General features: G+C 48.6%; 1 protein-coding gene and 1 long non-coding RNA gene across 6 annotated transcripts in view; one reads left to right on the top strand and one right to left on the bottom strand.

The window, feature by feature from the left end:
- P4HA1 (prolyl 4-hydroxylase subunit alpha 1) overlaps positions 1–11623 on the top strand; it is a 28042-nt gene extending 16419 nt beyond the window's left edge. For 2 of the 4 annotated variants that reach the window (XM_058841295.1, XM_058841294.1), the window contains exons 10-15: positions 4936–5035; positions 5969–6022; positions 7201–7266; positions 7699–7767; positions 8365–8461; positions 8971–11623. In XM_058841295.1, the coding sequence (XP_058697278.1) occupies positions 4936–5035; positions 5969–6022; positions 7201–7266; positions 7699–7767; positions 8365–8461; positions 8971–9041 (457 nt within the window). In that variant the 3' untranslated portion in view covers positions 9042–11623. Of the gene's footprint in view, positions 1–4935; positions 5036–5968; positions 6023–6083; positions 6142–7200; positions 7267–7698; positions 7768–8364; positions 8462–8970 lie in introns of all 4 variants that reach the window. The other 2 variants (XM_058841298.1, XM_058841297.1) reach the window with 1 other exon arrangement.
- On the bottom strand, positions 9–16227 carry LOC131580290 (uncharacterized). Of its 2 annotated transcripts, none has more exons than XR_009277838.1 (3): positions 16023–16227; positions 15274–15417; positions 9–1711 (listed from the first exon to the last, which is right to left on the bottom strand). It is a non-coding gene; the product is annotated as an uncharacterized LOC131580290 (long non-coding RNA). The 2 variants fall into 2 exon arrangements; XR_009277839.1 differs by lacking the exon at positions 9–1711 and adding an exon at positions 13132–14151 and having other exon boundaries at positions 16023–16159.
- Positions 16228–16322: the final 95 nt, after the last annotated feature.

Genomic DNA, 16322 nt, shown 5'->3' on the forward strand with positions numbered 1-16322 from the left:
AAGGGGAAGGGATCCCTTGTCCGAGGAAGCGTGTCCTGGGGCTGTGCTGCTTCAGCGCCGAACGCGGGCAAGGATTTTGTGCAACTCTCCTTATTCTTCAGCCTTTCTTTCAAAGAGAGTGGGCTAAGCAAGCTGAGCTGTCCTCTAACAAAGCATGGGGCCTGCTGAAGTACAGACTGGTTGTCAGTGGTGGCATTCCAAGGTGGAAGTGCCCTCTCTGGCTGAGCATGGCTTGTGCGCTGCGACTAACGAACTAAACGCGGGCCCGGGGCTCTGCTGGCACCTCCCTGGCTCACCTCTGCTCCTCAGCTGCAGTGCCCACGCTTGCTTAGAGCTAGGAGCTGCTGTGATTGCTGGGAAGCACTGCCCTTGAAAGCTAGATGATGATTTTAGGGGATTTCCAGGTTGGAGTGATAGAAGGTAGTTGCTGCTCAAATAGAAACCCAGTGTTCTTTCAGCTGCTGTGGACAAATCCCTGAACTTGGAATGGCCTGGAGCTGAAAGGCTTTTATTTAGCTGTGAATTTCTTCAGAAAGGTAAAAGTGCTTCCAAATATGGGATCACAGGAAGGTGATTGATTCAGGAACAATGATAAGTCTCAGGAAAACCACTGGAGCTGAGGTCCTTAAGGCCACTCCAGTGGCAAGTTGAAAACATTTTTATTTTTTTTTTTATGCCTCACACCTCTGCAATGTGTTGGGTCTACGTGCTCATTGGCACATGCAGGTAGTAGGTATCCTCTGGAAATTGTCTGGGAAGCTCTTGCACATTTGCTCCTTAAAACTGCCCCCACAGAGGGATTTTAGGAACATTCATCTTCCTGTTGGATGTGTGTTGCATTTAATATTCATTTCTTGCTTTTAATGTTCAATTGTGTCCATGTCTTACAAATCTTGGTCATTTGTCACTGTGTATTTGGAAGGCTTCATTTATTCACTTGTGGGGTTTGTCCTCTGTGTCAGGCAGCTCTGGAGTATTTACTGAGGAAACTCTTTCATCCATTTGAACACCCCCTCGTGTCAAACTTGATGGGCTAATGATGGGAGTTGGAGAAGGTGACCAGATTACTGATGGGATTTGGGATGCATAATTGGTCCCTATTTAAATAGATGAGGCTTAGTGAAAGAACTTTTTACTTCAAGTTGTGATTTCTCATTAGTAGGAAGTGTTATTCCCTGAGGTCAGGAAAAAAATAGTACAAAGCACCACCACCCAACATTAAAGGCCAGTTAAAAAACCAGGACAGAGCCTGGGGAATGGGACCCTTAAATTCTTGATGGGGTTTGGTGCTCAAAAATGTGGCACTGTGGGACTTGCTTCCAATGTACCCAAGGAACTCTCAGAATTAAATCCCATTTTATTGAGCTATTTTTTTAAATCTCACTGGAAACTGGCATGAAAATTGTAGAGACATCTCCAAGAAGTTGGGGAAGGCCATTTTTTTTAGGGTAGGAATAGCCTCGAGGGGCAGAGTGGGACTGCCCTTCTCCTGCTTCCCCTTGCCTTTGCTCCCCTCCGTGTGCAGATCTGCAGGGTGGGCATGGACTTTCCAAGAGAACTTGACACCTAAATCTGGAGTAGGAGGCAGAAGCCACCCCCACCAGCCTGATTTAGAGCCCCTGTGCTGTTCCTGCTGCTCTCCTGCACTGCCAGCAACATCTTTCCCTTGGAGCTGCTCGAGCCGGTCCGGATTCCAGATGAATCATTGCTCCTGAAAACCAAAAAATGCTCACTTCATTTTTTTAATAGATGACTGCTTCCCTCCTCCAAACATTCCTTCCCAGCACATGCCCTCCTAAATTACAGCATTCCTGTGTCTCAGAGAGCTACTGTTCCCTCGGTGGGACGTGGCAGCTCTGTGAAGGGGGGGCACCTTGCCAGCGCCAGCGAGCCGTGTGTGCAGCACCAGGATAAACCCACCCACTCACACGCTGCTTTTACAGATCAAAACTGCCTTTTCCTCCTTCTCCCTCCTCCCAGCAGGCAGCCAGAGCTTGCAGCATGTCATGGTAAAAAGTTTCCACTTCAGAAATACCAGGCTGGGTTTTTACTCACTCCCTGTTGTGTCTCTGCTGGTACTTTTCTGCACACCAAGGGTGGCTTAGAAGGCTTTTAAACAGAAATGCCAGTCTTTTGTGGCTAGTGACTTACAGAAGTAGTGTTGGGATGTAATGTCTTCTCCTAGGCTGACCAGTGCAGATGAGATGAGATTTTGGTGGGGGGGATACACTCTGGTATGTTCAGTAGCTCCAGAGAATTGTTTAGTTTTTTCCTTAATGGACTGCTTCATCGTTAAATTATTTCTGTCTAGAAGCATTATGCCATTAAAAATCTCTGAGGTGCCTCATGCAGAATTATAAGAGGGAGGAATATGGGACATTCTGTGGCTGCCCCTGGATCTCTGGCAGCGTCCAAGGGCAGGTTGGACAGGGCTTGGAGCAGCCTGGTCTGGTGGAAGGTGTCCCTGCCCATGGCAGGGGGTGGAATGGGATGAGCTTTAAGGTCGCTCCCAACTGAGCCATTTCTTGATTCCATGAGTCAACATGATTATTCCTTTTTGTCAGGCATCTAAAACTTGTTAAAAGCCCCCCCAGTGTGAATTCAGCATGCTAATGGAAGCATTAAATTTTTTTCAACAGTTCAGGGATGGCTTTTTACAAAGCCAAGTGGGTCAGCAAAACACCGAACTCATGTGGTCAGGGAACTGGGGGAGTTGTGTGGTGATTATTAAGGAAATACCAATTCCTTCTGTAACTAAATCAGTGCTATGTTGAGCTGCCCTGCCTGTGGCTTCCCAGGAATTGTCCCTTTTTTGTTAGGGCCCATCATGCATTCAGAGGTGGGAGCTGGTCAAAAATAGGACAGAATGCAATGAACCTGGAAGTCTGTAAATATTAAAAGAAAACAAACTGCTAAGCATGTTTAAGTCTGTTAATGCTGCATCTCCCACACCACTGGTCCAGGGGAGTCTTTCTCTTTTTTTTGATAGACAAGGGCTGGGAAAAAAAAAGCCAACTTTGTGTGAAGAAATTGTTTTGAATGAGGCAGAGACTTTTTATCAGCAAGGCACCAAGCTGGGCCAGCAGCAGAGGAGGGAATGTGGGACAGCTGGAATATTCTGTGGCCAGGCAAAGCCGTGGATGCAGCTCTCATGACACTCCAGGGTTAAATCCCCCTGTAACTCTGCAGCACTCCAGGCCTCCCTGTGGTTTCCCTCAGCACCCAGCAGACAGGCTGGCACTTGGAATATGGTTTCAATTCCCTGTTCTTCCACCTTTCAAAGGCTTTTTTTGTATGTTGAGGCAGTTAATTTTTGTTTTTAAATACATACAGTGCTCCCCTTCCTGAAAGGCTGCAGTATTCTTCCTGGTGAAGCATTCATTGCCACTCTAAATAAGCAACAGAGCAAGAATGCTTGGGTTTTTCTTTCTTTGGGTAGTTTTCTTTGGTTTTTTTCCTTTATTAACAGACAGAGGCAGAGAGAGCCTGCACTGAAGCTGCTGGGTGTGTTGGGGCTCTTTTTGTGCCTTAAACGTGAGGTTAGGGCTGCTTGTGAGCATGACCTGGTCACCATGGCTGTGCAGCACGGCTGCTTGGGGGGATTTTTGTTTGGTAAATGTTTCATAATCCATGTCTTGGCATCCTTCTGCCACCTGAAATCAAAGCAGGTTGTGTTGTAACACCTCCTTGTACTAACAAGTGTTGAGCAGTGGATGGGTCTGGGGATGTGTTTGTGCATGTCTGTCTTGAGAAATCTGATTTCTTTTATCTCATAGCTCATTTGTCACTTAAAAAATAAAAAAAAAGCACTCGTAGAGATTCTGTAACCTGTGTCAGTGCCTCGTGTCATGTGTCATGTTCCTCCCAGGCAAAGTATTTGGGGATTTATGGCTTTTCAAAAATACAAATCAAAGAAAAACTTAATTTAGTATAGATGTGAAGGTTGATTTGAGTAATAAATACATGGATGCTGCTGATTCTAGTTTCCAGCTGGGCTCTGGGCACAGGGATTTCTGTCCAGCAGGAAGCACTGCTGAGCCCAAAAGCTGAGTCAGCTGCAAATAAAAAAATAAATAGCTGCCTCCATTTTCCTGCCAAAAACAAAAAGGGGGGGAAAATGAGCCCCAAATCATCAGTATTATCACCCACTTTAGTGCAGGGTAAAATGAAGGTGCAGTGGCTGGCATGGGGTGAGTAAAGCAGCAACAGAAACAGGCATCAGGTGAGCAGATGTTGAAGAACTCAGTAGGAGGCAAACATTTTGAAAGATGCCTTTGGAACTGAGGCTGAACTTCCACATTTAAAAAAAAAAATAGGTGAGGGGTTAATTTGGGTTTTTTTCCCCCCCCACTTAAAAATCATTGTGTACCTGAAGCAAGTGCTAAATGCCAGATTTATAATAGGCTGTTCTGATAGCAATTGTTCAATTTAATGCATTATTTGGTTATTTTTAGTAGTACTGCAGGGGTAAGTGATGAGAAGGGGCAGCTCCCAGTGCTGGCCTGGAAGTGTGTGAAATTTAGGGGAGCTGAGTTCCAGCTACACAGACAAATACAGTAAATTCACCTGTTCCTGTCCCAAATCCTGCTTCAAAATGCATCACCCCAGGGGCTGAATGAGCTGTTGGGAGTGGGGTAGCAGCAAAACTGTGTGTGCCTGGTTTAAAAAACAGCTTGAAGCCCTGTTTGTAACACTCCCTTCAGCCCAGTGTGGGCATTCAGGCCCTTGGTTATAGAGCTCCCTTAAACCACTGCTGGATTGGTTTTCCTAAGGAAAAAGGTGTTCGCTAAATTCAGGCTTTTGTAACACCATGGAAAATCCTTCTGGTCATGCTACCAAATCCTTGAAAAGTCCTAAAAAACAGATCTCCCACTCCAAATTACCTGCAAGTGTTGCTGCTGTGCTGGCTGTTGTCACTGACTGTCCCCTCCCCAGCGCGTGGCTGTCGGGGTACGAGAGCCCGGTGGTGTCCCGCATCAACACCAGGATCCAGGACCTGACAGGCCTGGATGTCTCCACAGCAGAGGAGCTGCAGGTAAGTGGCAGAGTGGGTTTGGTGCTGGATGCCAGCCTCCAGCTCAGCACCTCCCCGTGGGTGGATGGCTTGTGCTCGCTCAGCTGGGGCGGCCACAAAAAGTCATTTTGTTTACAGGGGGGAAGAAAAAGTTGTCTTTGCAGAGCAGCTGTTCACTGTGAAGTGGCTTTTTTGGGGGGCTGAAGGGAAACAGTGATAACTGAAAGTCTGGGTGTGTAATTCCTTTTTATTTAGACAAATAAACTGAGTTTTGTGGCCATAGGGTCAAACCTTGCTGCTGTTGGAGGCAGTTAAAAGTTTGGTTTGACTGGTACTCGGGGAAGGCCCCTGGTGTGTCTGGTGTCCCTGGGATGTGGGAAACACTGGCTGTATGTGTAACTTGAGTAAATTGTAATTTAAAAGCACTTTTGTTTAGTTGCTTGAGGCCTTTAAATGAGCAGCTGCCTCTCTGACTGTGAGCAGAGCAGGAGTACCTAGAAAGCAGGACAAAGTACTTCTGAAACCTGCTGTGCTCCCTGCCACTCTGTCAAGGTGCCTGCTGTTAAAATGGCCAAGGACCTGGTGGAAAGTTGAGGTTATTTGTTTGTAACCAATTGGCAAGAAGGACAGGGAACCCTCTTAACTGACAGAGTCAAATTCAGGTGAAAAAGTGGTTTAAATTTGATCTAAAAGCACCGTGACACCATTTTGAAGAGAGGCTGAAAAGTTTTCTGTAGAAGAAAAACACTTTTCTGCTCTGGGAAGAACCAGCTTCCTTACCTGGAGCTCACTGCAGTGCCAGTCTTGGATGTGCTCCTGTTGCTGGCAGAGGCTTGACATTTCCAGGGGCTTGGTGTTTAAACTTCATTTCTGCAAAGGTTGTAGCTGACAGTCAAACTCTTGCCTGGGTAAAGACTGATTTCACTAGATCCTGTGCTTCTCCTTCCACTGTAGGTAGCCAACTACGGCGTAGGAGGCCAGTATGAGCCTCATTTTGATTTTGGAAGGGTAAGTCCTGTTTTGTCTTCACATCTTTCTTCTTCACAAGTGCTGTGTTTCTCTTTTTCAGGTGGCAAATTATGGAGTGGGAGGACAATATGAGCCCCACTTTGACTTTGCACGGGCAAGTAAAGAGCTGGAGGAGAGCTAGACCTGGTGAAGCCTGGGCCTCTGGCCTGGGGCACACTCTCTGTTCTTCAGTGCATATTAAATTTTGTAGCTCTTCCACTTTTCTAATCCATGTCGGTGGAGAAAGCCCTCTAAACCACCAGCTGAACCTGTGGAGGTTACTACCTGTAAGCTGTGTGCCAGCAGACTCCTGACAACTGGAAAAAGTCTTATCTCAGTGTCCTTAGTTTTTAAATTGGATTTAAATTCCTCACCTGTTTTATTCCAGCTTTAACTGCAGACTGCTGAAATTCAGTTGGTTATTTACTGGGCATAATTCTGTGTGGTTTAACCCCTTCAGATTAACCTTAACCCTGCCAATCCCAGCCACCAACTCTGAATCAGGATCTCTGCTCTGTAGAGAGAGAGACCTGCTCCAAGGCATTATAACTGATGAGCAGGTTTTGTTTGGAAACACTGGGGTCGTTTCCTGGAGTCGCAATTGCTGGAATTTCAGTGCACAAAAATTTTGGTCACAGGGGGAGGGTTTAAAAACAGAGGGGTGACAGAAATTGGTATCAAAACTGTGAAAATGGGGATTCGTGCTTGTAAGCCGAGTGTTGAGCACCTCTTAGTTCCTGGTTTGACACTGAGGCTTCCTCCCTGCTTCCCAGCTGGAATCCAAAGTGGAGCGTGGCAGGGAGGTGTCCCAGCTGACCCTGGGAGCAAGAGCTGCCCTGGCTGCTGCCAAGGGCTAGGGGGATGAGTGTAATTAAATAATTCAGTTTGCTGTGAGGAGGATTTATAGACTCAGCCTCAGACAGCACAGTTGTTCTTACCCATTAGAAATCTGGGCTTAACGCCCTCCCTCCCTCTCCTACAGAATTTCAAAGTGCCTGGTTTATTTAAATTAATAGATTGACTCCTATTGCATTCCTCCCCTCCTTCCAAATCCAGGGGTTGGATTAATTCTTCTGCATGAGTCTGTTGTGTGCTGCTGGCTCAGCAGCTGTGTGTCATTGGCTGCTCTCAGCAACCAAAAAGAAATGCTGATGGAATCTGCCTGCTTTTGTTCACAGAAAGATGAGCCAGATGCTTTTAAGGAATTGGGAACAGGCAACAGAATTGCTACTTGGTTGTTTTATGTAAGTGATACATTTCTGCCACCTGTCACTGCATATTCTATACCATGGAATGATTTAATCCTTGCTTTTCTCTCATTCTTTTTTACTGAAGGGACTTGCAAGTGAAGCAGCCACTAACTTTGGGGTAATAGGTATGGGGGTGGTTTTTTTACCCAGACTTTGTGGTTCTTCCATGTGTCTTAAGGAGGGTTTCCCCCCTGAATTTGAGCATTAGTTTAAATTATTTGCCTGCCTGTTTATTTTTGTGTCTGCAGCAGTATTTACAGCATGTCCACTGCCTTAACACTCAAGTGGGAGGGACAAGGCTGGGACTGTACTGGGAACAGAGGGGTTTGGCCTTCTTAAGGGATTTACATCAAAATTAAACTTCACTTTTATGAAAAAGTGAGATTTTATCAGCCTGAACTGACCTGTCCTTCCCCACCTGTTCAGATGAGTGATGTGTCAGCAGGGGGAGCCACGGTCTTCCCTGAAGTGGGAGCCAGCGTTTGGCCAAGAAAGGTGAGCAGGATTGATCCAGCAGATAAAACCACTCCTCCCCACCTACCCAAACAGAACAGGCACCAAACAGAGCTTTGAAATGAACCTCTGAAATATTTGTAAGCACCTCTGTGCTGTCCTAACACTGCTGTGATTTCCTTAAGTGCAGCAACTGGATTCCAAGGGCCCCAATAGTCCATGTGTGAATGCAAATGCAAAACCTTTAAATACTCCAAAACACATCTTGAAAATACTCAAATCTGTGAGTTGATTTAGTCTTGAGGCATCTGTAGCAAATTCTCCTGTCAGGTTTTTCCTTCCAGCAAGGTTTGCCTTTGCTGGCCTGTTGCTCAGCTTTAGTAAATAATCTTGGCTTTCTTAAACTGGTCAGGAGTTGAATGAAACTGGCTTAGGATTTAAAAAAAAAATAAAATTAAAAGGCAAGTATATAGACATGTCAAAGGAGATTTATTCCTAAGGAAACAAATGATAGAATGTGGAAAAGAGACTTTGAAGGGACTCTCAGTTGAAAAGGAGAATCTGAAACACAACTGCACCTCCCTTTGCCTCAGTGAGTGTTGCAGAGAGCAAAGGGCTGAGTGTTCCTGCCCTCCCCAGGGAACAGCTGTGTTCTGGTACAATCTCTTCCCGAGCGGAGAAGGCGATTACAGCACGCGGCACGCGGCCTGCCCGGTGCTAGTGGGGAATAAATGGGGTGAGTACCTGCCTCTGACCCGGGTCTGGGCACTCCTGGGGGGGTGGCATGGCTTTATTTTACCTTTGGACTTGAGAAATTATGTTCTTTGTAAAGAAATATGTTTAATTTACTTGATCTACCTCCTATCTCTCTATATGTTAAATATATTCTATATAGTAGCATACTGCATTACGTGTATAAAGGAAATTAATAGTGTATCTACTTTAAGAGTTTGTAGCTTTGCAGCCATACTGGAAGGTTTTGTTGTGTGGCTGTTTATTTTTATTAGACCAACTTCACACATTTGTGCAGGGCAGTGGGGTTGGAATGAGGGAGTCTTTAAGGCCCCTTCCAACCCAAACCATTCTGTGATTAGAAAATTAAGATTAAGAAAATTAAATTAATTTAATTAGAAAATTAAGATTAAACTAAGCAACCTGTGCTTAACCAAAAGCTGGCCTAGAGCATATTTAGCTTCAGCAGGAGCTGACCACGTGCAGTGACCCAATCCCTTTGTGTCTTTGCAGTCTCCAATAAATGGCTCCACGAGCGGGGGCAGGAATTCCGCCGGCCGTGCACGTTATCGGAGCTGGAATGAGGCAGCCTGGGCTCCTGTGTACTCCATGTGTGGGAAATGCACACACCTGCCAGTTTACAACTGACTAACAAACACTCCACTGCAGGTTCACCCCCGCCCACGCCGCTGTGGCAGCTGTGGACAGGACAAAACGTGCTTTTAGTTCCCTCCAAACCCCCCCCAAAAAAGGTTTATCGACAGAAAATAACGAGGTTGACAAGTGTTACTGGAAAAAAAACAAAAAAAAGGACAAAATACAGATGAGGGCCACAACTTCCAGTGGTGTTGTGTGTGGTGTTCCTGTCACCATCATCACTCTGAGCAGTGTGGGCAGCCAGGGGTTGTCTGGAGTCCTCCTCACACCTGCCAGGCTTAGGGCAGGATGGTTGCCTGGGAGGGCTCCCTTCTAAGGAATGCTGAATTAAAACCCATTCCTATTCCTCAGTTCCCAGACACTCCACTCTTGGCTTTCCTCGAGTGCCTGACCACTGCAGGCACACTTTGTTTTTTCCTCTGGAAAAAGAGGTTATTAGAGTGTTTTGGCCTGGTTTTCCACTTCCACAAAAGCCCCACTTTTTAAACTTGTCTTCCTTCTCAGCCTGTGTGGAGAATTTGGCTCTTAATCTTGGCCACATGAGCCGGCAGTTCCACAGGCAGAGTCAGGATCGTTCCACAGTGTCAGAGCAGCCTGGGAACACCCACAGCCCATCTCCCCTCCTCTTCTGCATGTTTGTCCACACAAACAAATGCTGCTTTTGTTCTGTCCTGGCAGCCAACTCTTCCCTCTGCTCCTTGGGCAGCGGGGACGGGGATGTTCCCATCTTCATTAATCAAAATTGTCGTGCCTTAGGACACTGGAATTTCAAATTGGTTCTGAGACTTCAGGTGCTGAGGTAACACAGAGTCCTCACAGACTGCTCCCTGCCCTCATCCTCCTCCCAGCTCTCAAGGTTTCAGGAGAAACTCTCAGCCTATTTATAGTCCTGAACCTTTTTTAGATGCAGGCTCACTTTCCTGAACCCTTTCCCTTTCACAGCAGGATTTTTAGCAAAATATCCTACTCTATCTCAATAGCATGAGGACAAAAATCAAAGGAAGCTGCACCTGGCCTCTACCTTAAACAGTCCAATTTTCTGGATGATGATTATTTTACTGATTTAGGGGTCAAGCCTGAAGTCTTTACCAAGGGAAAAATTCCAATTTTGGTTAATTGGATTTTCTGCCTCAATAAAATCTTGACAATTGAGCCAAAACGTACAAAACCTATTGTTAAATGTGTTAGAAATACCTCTGGATTACTGGGAATGCAGTTTAAGGTACTAGAGTTGGAGGAACTGCATACTTTTGGAAGACACTTTAAAAAAGGTCTTTGCTGGAAAATAATTGTTAACTTTTTACTGAGCCTGGTAGCAGTGGGACCCACAGAACTGCCCCTCCTTAGCCCTGCACCTTCCTGAATTTTGCCTGGCTTTTGGCAGCTGGAAAACAAGATCCATCCATAATGTGAGAAGTCTGCACAGTCCCACCTCCCACCTGTGCTGCTCCTTTACCAAGAGCAGGAGCTGATCAAAAATTAATTCACCCCAAAGATGCTGATCTTTGAGCACTAAATTGTAATAATTAAAAAAAAAACAAACCCAAATCCATAAGATTTGTGCCTGAGTTTTCTCACTTTTCCATCAGTCTCCCTCTCCATCTTTTCTCTTGGTTTGTTAAGCTCCAAGAAGGTAACTGTGGCTGCAGGTACCTCCCACCACGTCCCTGCAAGTAACAGGGAACAATGAACAGTGTGGTTGGCAATCCTGCCTTTGGGGCATCCAGAAATGTTTGTAGGGAAGCCAGTCCTGCCTAGTACAGGAGCACAAAACAAAATTGCCATCAGGAACAGGTGTGGAAAACATTTGCATTTGCTCTTACTGTCCCATCTCTGTTCAACAGTTACCAAAGCAAGAAAAAAAGCCAGAGCTGGGGAATTTTGCTCGGCAATTCCCTCCCTCACCTTCAATACCAGTGAGTACTTCCAGTGTTAGACAGCATCAGTCTCAGGCATTGCTTGGGGAGTGCAAATGTTCTGGTGCACGACTTTGAAACGATAAATCACTCACAGATAATTCTTCAGGAAAGAATTTTCTACTTTTGACAGCAGAAAATTTTATTTGGCTAAAGGAAAAACAAAAACCTCTCAAAATTAAATTTTGAGTCTGCTGAGGCACATCAGGAATGTTCCAGATTATGACAACAGGGTTGGCTTAGATTTTTAAAGTGCAGACAATCCCTATTTCCTCTCTCTCCACTGCAGTGGTTTCCATGCATCCAATGCTGACTGTGTAAGGGATTACACTGGTGCTGCTGCTTCTGCCTTATCCCATCATTTCTCAGAGGGCTTTTGGATCCCCCAGTGTGGCTCCTGTGTGAATCTAGTTTTGTATTAAACATGACTGAAAAACTGTCTGGGCTCACAGTGACTGACAACTGAGAAACTGCCTTACTGTTACATTATTTTTTTTTTTTTGTAATAAAATCTTTAATGTATTAAAAAAAAAAAAAAAGTGAACAGGCTTAAAATAAAAGCCACTGCCATTAGCAGTGAGAAATCCTCCACATCCAATTCTCCTCGTATGTGGCTGCTATAAATCTGATCACAGAGTTTGATCACTGTTTGTGGAAAGCAAGCTGCTCTGTTTCCCTTCACCACCTCACTGGGCAGGTGCAGGAGCTGCTCCTACCCCAAATTCCTGTTCAACACTAAACTTTGTGTCTCCACAGTGCTCAAGGACTGTGAGAGGGGAGGGCAGATAATGCTGGCCTGAAAAAGCAAGGTCAGCTGCTGAGGCTCCCTTTTCCAGGGGTGACAAATCTTTATTTCGTGAAGCCAGAAGGTCAAACAACCACTTCCCCTGGAATGGTTCTGGGGAGGGGAATAAAGCACCAGAGACTGCAACAGCACAATGAACTCACAACGTGGGAAGGTCAGGCTGGCCTCTCCCATAACCAAAACCTCTGGGGTTTGTACACCACAGCCCTCCTTGATGTAGAGACTGAAACCCCTGGCAGTGGGAAAAAACTCCCAGTGGCTGGGACTGCAGTGTGCCTGAGGTAATCCTGCAGAGCTTGTGCTTAATTGCCATCGTCAGGAACCTGAATAAAAAGCACAGCAAGGGCTGGTGAGAGGCCTCGACCCTTTTGCCTGTGTGCAAAAGGAGCACTTGGCTTGCAGGTAGAGAACTGCCCCCGACACAGCTGATGTGCTCCCACATTTGGCAGCTGTGGCACAGGAAATAAGCCTAAAGTGCACCAACACTCTTTTATTTTTGAAAGGTGATGGGGTTCCATCCCCAGCCGCCCCCTGCTGCTGAGCTGCTGCCCTGCCCCAGCCAAAACGTGCCTTGGAGGAAGGGAAGGGCTCTGGATCAGCCTGGAACAGCCCTGTCCCACCCCATCAGTGACTTCCCACCGTCCTACCTGGGGCTCCCTGGCACAGCCGCACCTGGAGCGTGGCCATGGGGGGTCACCAGCATGGGAGGAACCCAGCAAGGGTGGGGACCTCAGCAGCTGGAAATGCAGGGTAAGGTCAGAGACAGGGAAAAAGGCCTGTGAATGGCACAGGGAAGGATAAGATGAAGAGAAAGGAACGGGTCTGACAGGATCATAGAATGGTTTGGGTTGAAGGGACTTAGGGCTCACCTAGTTCCACCCCCTGCCATGGGCAGGGACACCTTCCACTAGACCAGGCCTTGTCCAACCTGGCCTTGGACACTTCCAGGGATCCAGGGCCAGCCACAGCTTCTCTGGGCAGCCTCCTCAGGGCCTCACCACCCTCACAAGATAGAATTTCTTCCCAATATTCCTTCTATCCCTTCCCTCTGGCAGTTTGATGCCCTTCTCCCTTGTCCTGTCGCTCCGGACCCTTGTCCAAAGTCCCTCCCCAGCTCTACCAGAGCCCCTTTAGGCACTGGAAGGGGCTCTGAAGTCTCTGCAGTTTCCTCTCCAGGCTGAACAATCCCAGCTGTCCCAGCCTTTCCTCCCAGCAGAGCTGCTCCATCCCTCTGCTCATCCTGGTGCCTCCCCTGGACTCTCTCCAGCAGCTCCAGGTCCCTCCTGTGCTGGGCAGCTCTGCAGGTGGGGTCTCACCAGAGCACAGGGACAGAGGGGCAGAACCTTCTCCTGCAGCCGGGGGAAAGGCAGCACAAGGCTGAAGGGACCTGCACAGGGACTGCAGAGACTGGACCTGCCCACACTCTTGGCCCCATCGGGGAAGGGGTCTTTGACCACCCCCCAACCACCCTCCCCCGGCTGCTGGACTCTGGCCTCGGAGGGATTTGGGTATTTCATCATCGAAATATGATCCTTCCCATAATCAGTGACTCACCCGGCTGCTTTGGATCCCCCACTAACCCGAACCACCTCTTCCCCCTGCTGAACACCGACCCGAGCCAGGAGAAGGAGCTCAGCCCCTCAATCCCACGTCCTCCCCAGCACAGTGCCACGGGAAGGATCCTGGCACAGCCACAGCTTGGAAGGAGGAATCGCACCCCCAGGAGCTGATGCGGAGCCAGGGGGGTTTTCCCAGCTCCATCAGGGATGGGGGCTCATTCCCACAGGCGAGGGGGACACAGGAGGCGGTGGCAGGAGGGGACGGGCCGGGTGTAGTCCCCTGTCCCTCCCCATCCAGGAGCGCTGCCAGCAGCCCCACAGTGTCCCTGGGAACGCGTGACTCACCACGGCCCGGGGCCGCTCTATATTTAAAGCATTACGGAGACAGAAATGAATGCACGCAGTCAGGAGCTGCCTATGCCGAGGTCAGCGCCAGGTTCACAAAGCAATCGTCAGAGTTCACCACCGTGGCAAAAAAAAAGGCATCTACACCCCCTAAATCTTCAGAGAGAGAAAAGCTGGCCCCGGGAAGGGGTTTTTGTAGCTGGAGAGGGTCGAAGCGAGGCCAGAGAACCTGCAGGGTCCCACTGTGCACGTCCACAGTCGGGAAGTTCCTCGCTGCTGCAGCTGCTGAGCCACTCCCCGAGGGAAATCTGGAGGTTACTTTTACCCAATCCTACATTTTTCCCGGTCTTCAGATCTCGAAGTTTGGGTGCAACCAAGCTATTTGCAGCTGGACTGAAAAGCTCTCAGGAGGCTGGTTTAGGGAGGGAAGGAAGGAGAGTGGCTCATCCCCGGGTCAGGGCAAAGGGGCTGCCACGTTTTGGAAAAGCAATTAAACTGCTTTTTATTCACAAACCTTTGCTTCGGGACCAGTGACAAACTAACAGGAAAGTTTCTGACTCCTCTTTACCCAGGCTCTGCTCTCTGCCAGCTGCTCCCTCCCCTCCCTGTTCGGTTTTCCTAATTCCAATTGATTTTGCAAACAGCCTGGGCGTCAGAGCCACCCGCTCCCGGCTGCATGTCCTGCTCATGCCACATTCCCCGGGGTTTGCCTCCTCTGCAGTCCTGCCAGCGCTTCTTCCCCTCTCCCTTCGCCTTCAGCAGCACATGGATCAGTCACCAGGGACTGAGAGATGACAAAGAAAGCTGTGCTCTGGAACTCCCTCCAGAACAACCCTAAAAGGCCCTACATAAAAGCAGGACACCACGCAGAGACACCCAGAGGCTTTTAGACATTTCCAAGCTATTCCCAAATAGCTGTGTTGCTCTTTTCTACATTAATTTCTGCCAGGCTGTTGGCAAAGGCTGGGAGAGCTGGGACTGCAAACTGGAGTGCCAGGCAGAGCAGGGACTGAACCAGCAGAGACACCAAAGGCTCCACTCACTGCAAGACACAGCGTGGGGCTCTTGAATCCAGTTTGCCCTGCACTGGGGCTCCTGACAACAAATTCCAGGGACCATTTCCACCCACGATTGTCACCAGCATGGTCTGAACAGCAGGAGAGGCACGAGCTCTCCAGTGCTCCTGCAGGGAAGTCCTCACTTCCCCAGCACCCCCTCTGCCCTGTGTCAGGGGCGACACAGATGTCACAAAAGGCTTACTCTAGGCAGGGATTTGCTGATTCCCAAGCTGCCAACCTCCCTTTCCCAGTTTTCTCTGCCTCTGGGTTTATCCCCCCAAAAGGCAAAGGTGGTTTGAGTTTCCCCTGGGACCTCCTGCACTCCTAAACGTCCCCTCACCCATAACTCAGCCCTGGCAGCCATGGGCCTCAGAAGAGATGGAACAAGCAGGCAGCAGCGGCCTCTGGCCCCACACCATTTCACAGGAGAGGGACTAACCAGCTTGTTTGCTACCTTCCCCACTTCTCTGACTTACCCATCTAAGAACCCAAGCCTTGGCTGTGGTTCCTCCTGCTTATCCCATGTCTGGAGCTCATCACCCAGGGCCACATGCAGGGACACAGGCAGTGCCATGGAGCTCTGGCCCTTCAGAAGCAGCAACGCAGCAGGGCTGAATCTCCTGCAAAACAATAAAATGCCAGAATTTGCATTTGTGTTTGGCACAGATTTGAAGTGCCTGCAGCCCAGCTCCTCCTGAGAGGCCATGCTGTGCTGGGGCACATCTGAAAAGCTTTCTAACAGCAGCCAGAGCCTTCCTACACCATTTCCCTTCTCCATTCTTTGTGAGTCGTTTGCTTTGTATTTTGCTGTTGGTGTTCATTTGGTTGCTTTCTTTTTAACGAGCAACTCTGAGCCCTCCACCAGCTGAGCAGCCCCTGGGTCCTGGCAGGCCTGGTCCCACTCCAGAACCAGGACCTGCCCCACAACCCATTCCCTGGCTCAGGTTTCAGTGCCAGCCTTTCCTCCTGGTCACCTGTGCTATACATGTTTAATTTACATCTCACAGGAGCTGTAACAACCAGCCACATCACATCAACCTCCAGTGCACATCAAAGGCAAGCGCTCACCCACCACATTGATCCTGGAATAGCCCTGAATGCAGTGTTTGTAACCCCAAACTACTCCAAGCTGCTGGATCAACCCCTCCGAGGCTCGGTGGGTTCGCTAGGAGCAATCCCCGCAGCAGCTAGGCTGGGTGAAGGTCTCATCCCACCCCTCACGTACCCAGGAGGCCCAAGGAAAAGGCAAGGGGTGCTCCTCAGCCTGCCCGAGCAGCAGAAATTTTGGACAGACACTCTTCATCTCCCGGCAGGCTGGGGAAGGAGTGAGGTGGTCCATGGGGGCACAGACCCCGCTCCCGGGAGCTGCACAGGGACCCGTCCCGGCGGGATTGTGCAAACTCCCAGCTCCGGGAGCTGAACCCGCTCCGCATCTCGGCGCTGCACTTTGTCCCCCGGCTGCGGTGACCTCAGGCCGGCTCAGCGTTTAAAGTCCAGGCAGAGGGGAGGCAGCGGCTCTGCAGAG

This window comes from Poecile atricapillus, chromosome 6 (assembly GCF_030490865.1).
Source record: "Poecile atricapillus isolate bPoeAtr1 chromosome 6, bPoeAtr1.hap1, whole genome shotgun sequence".
Classification (NCBI taxonomy): Eukaryota; Metazoa; Chordata; class Aves; order Passeriformes; family Paridae; genus Poecile; species Poecile atricapillus.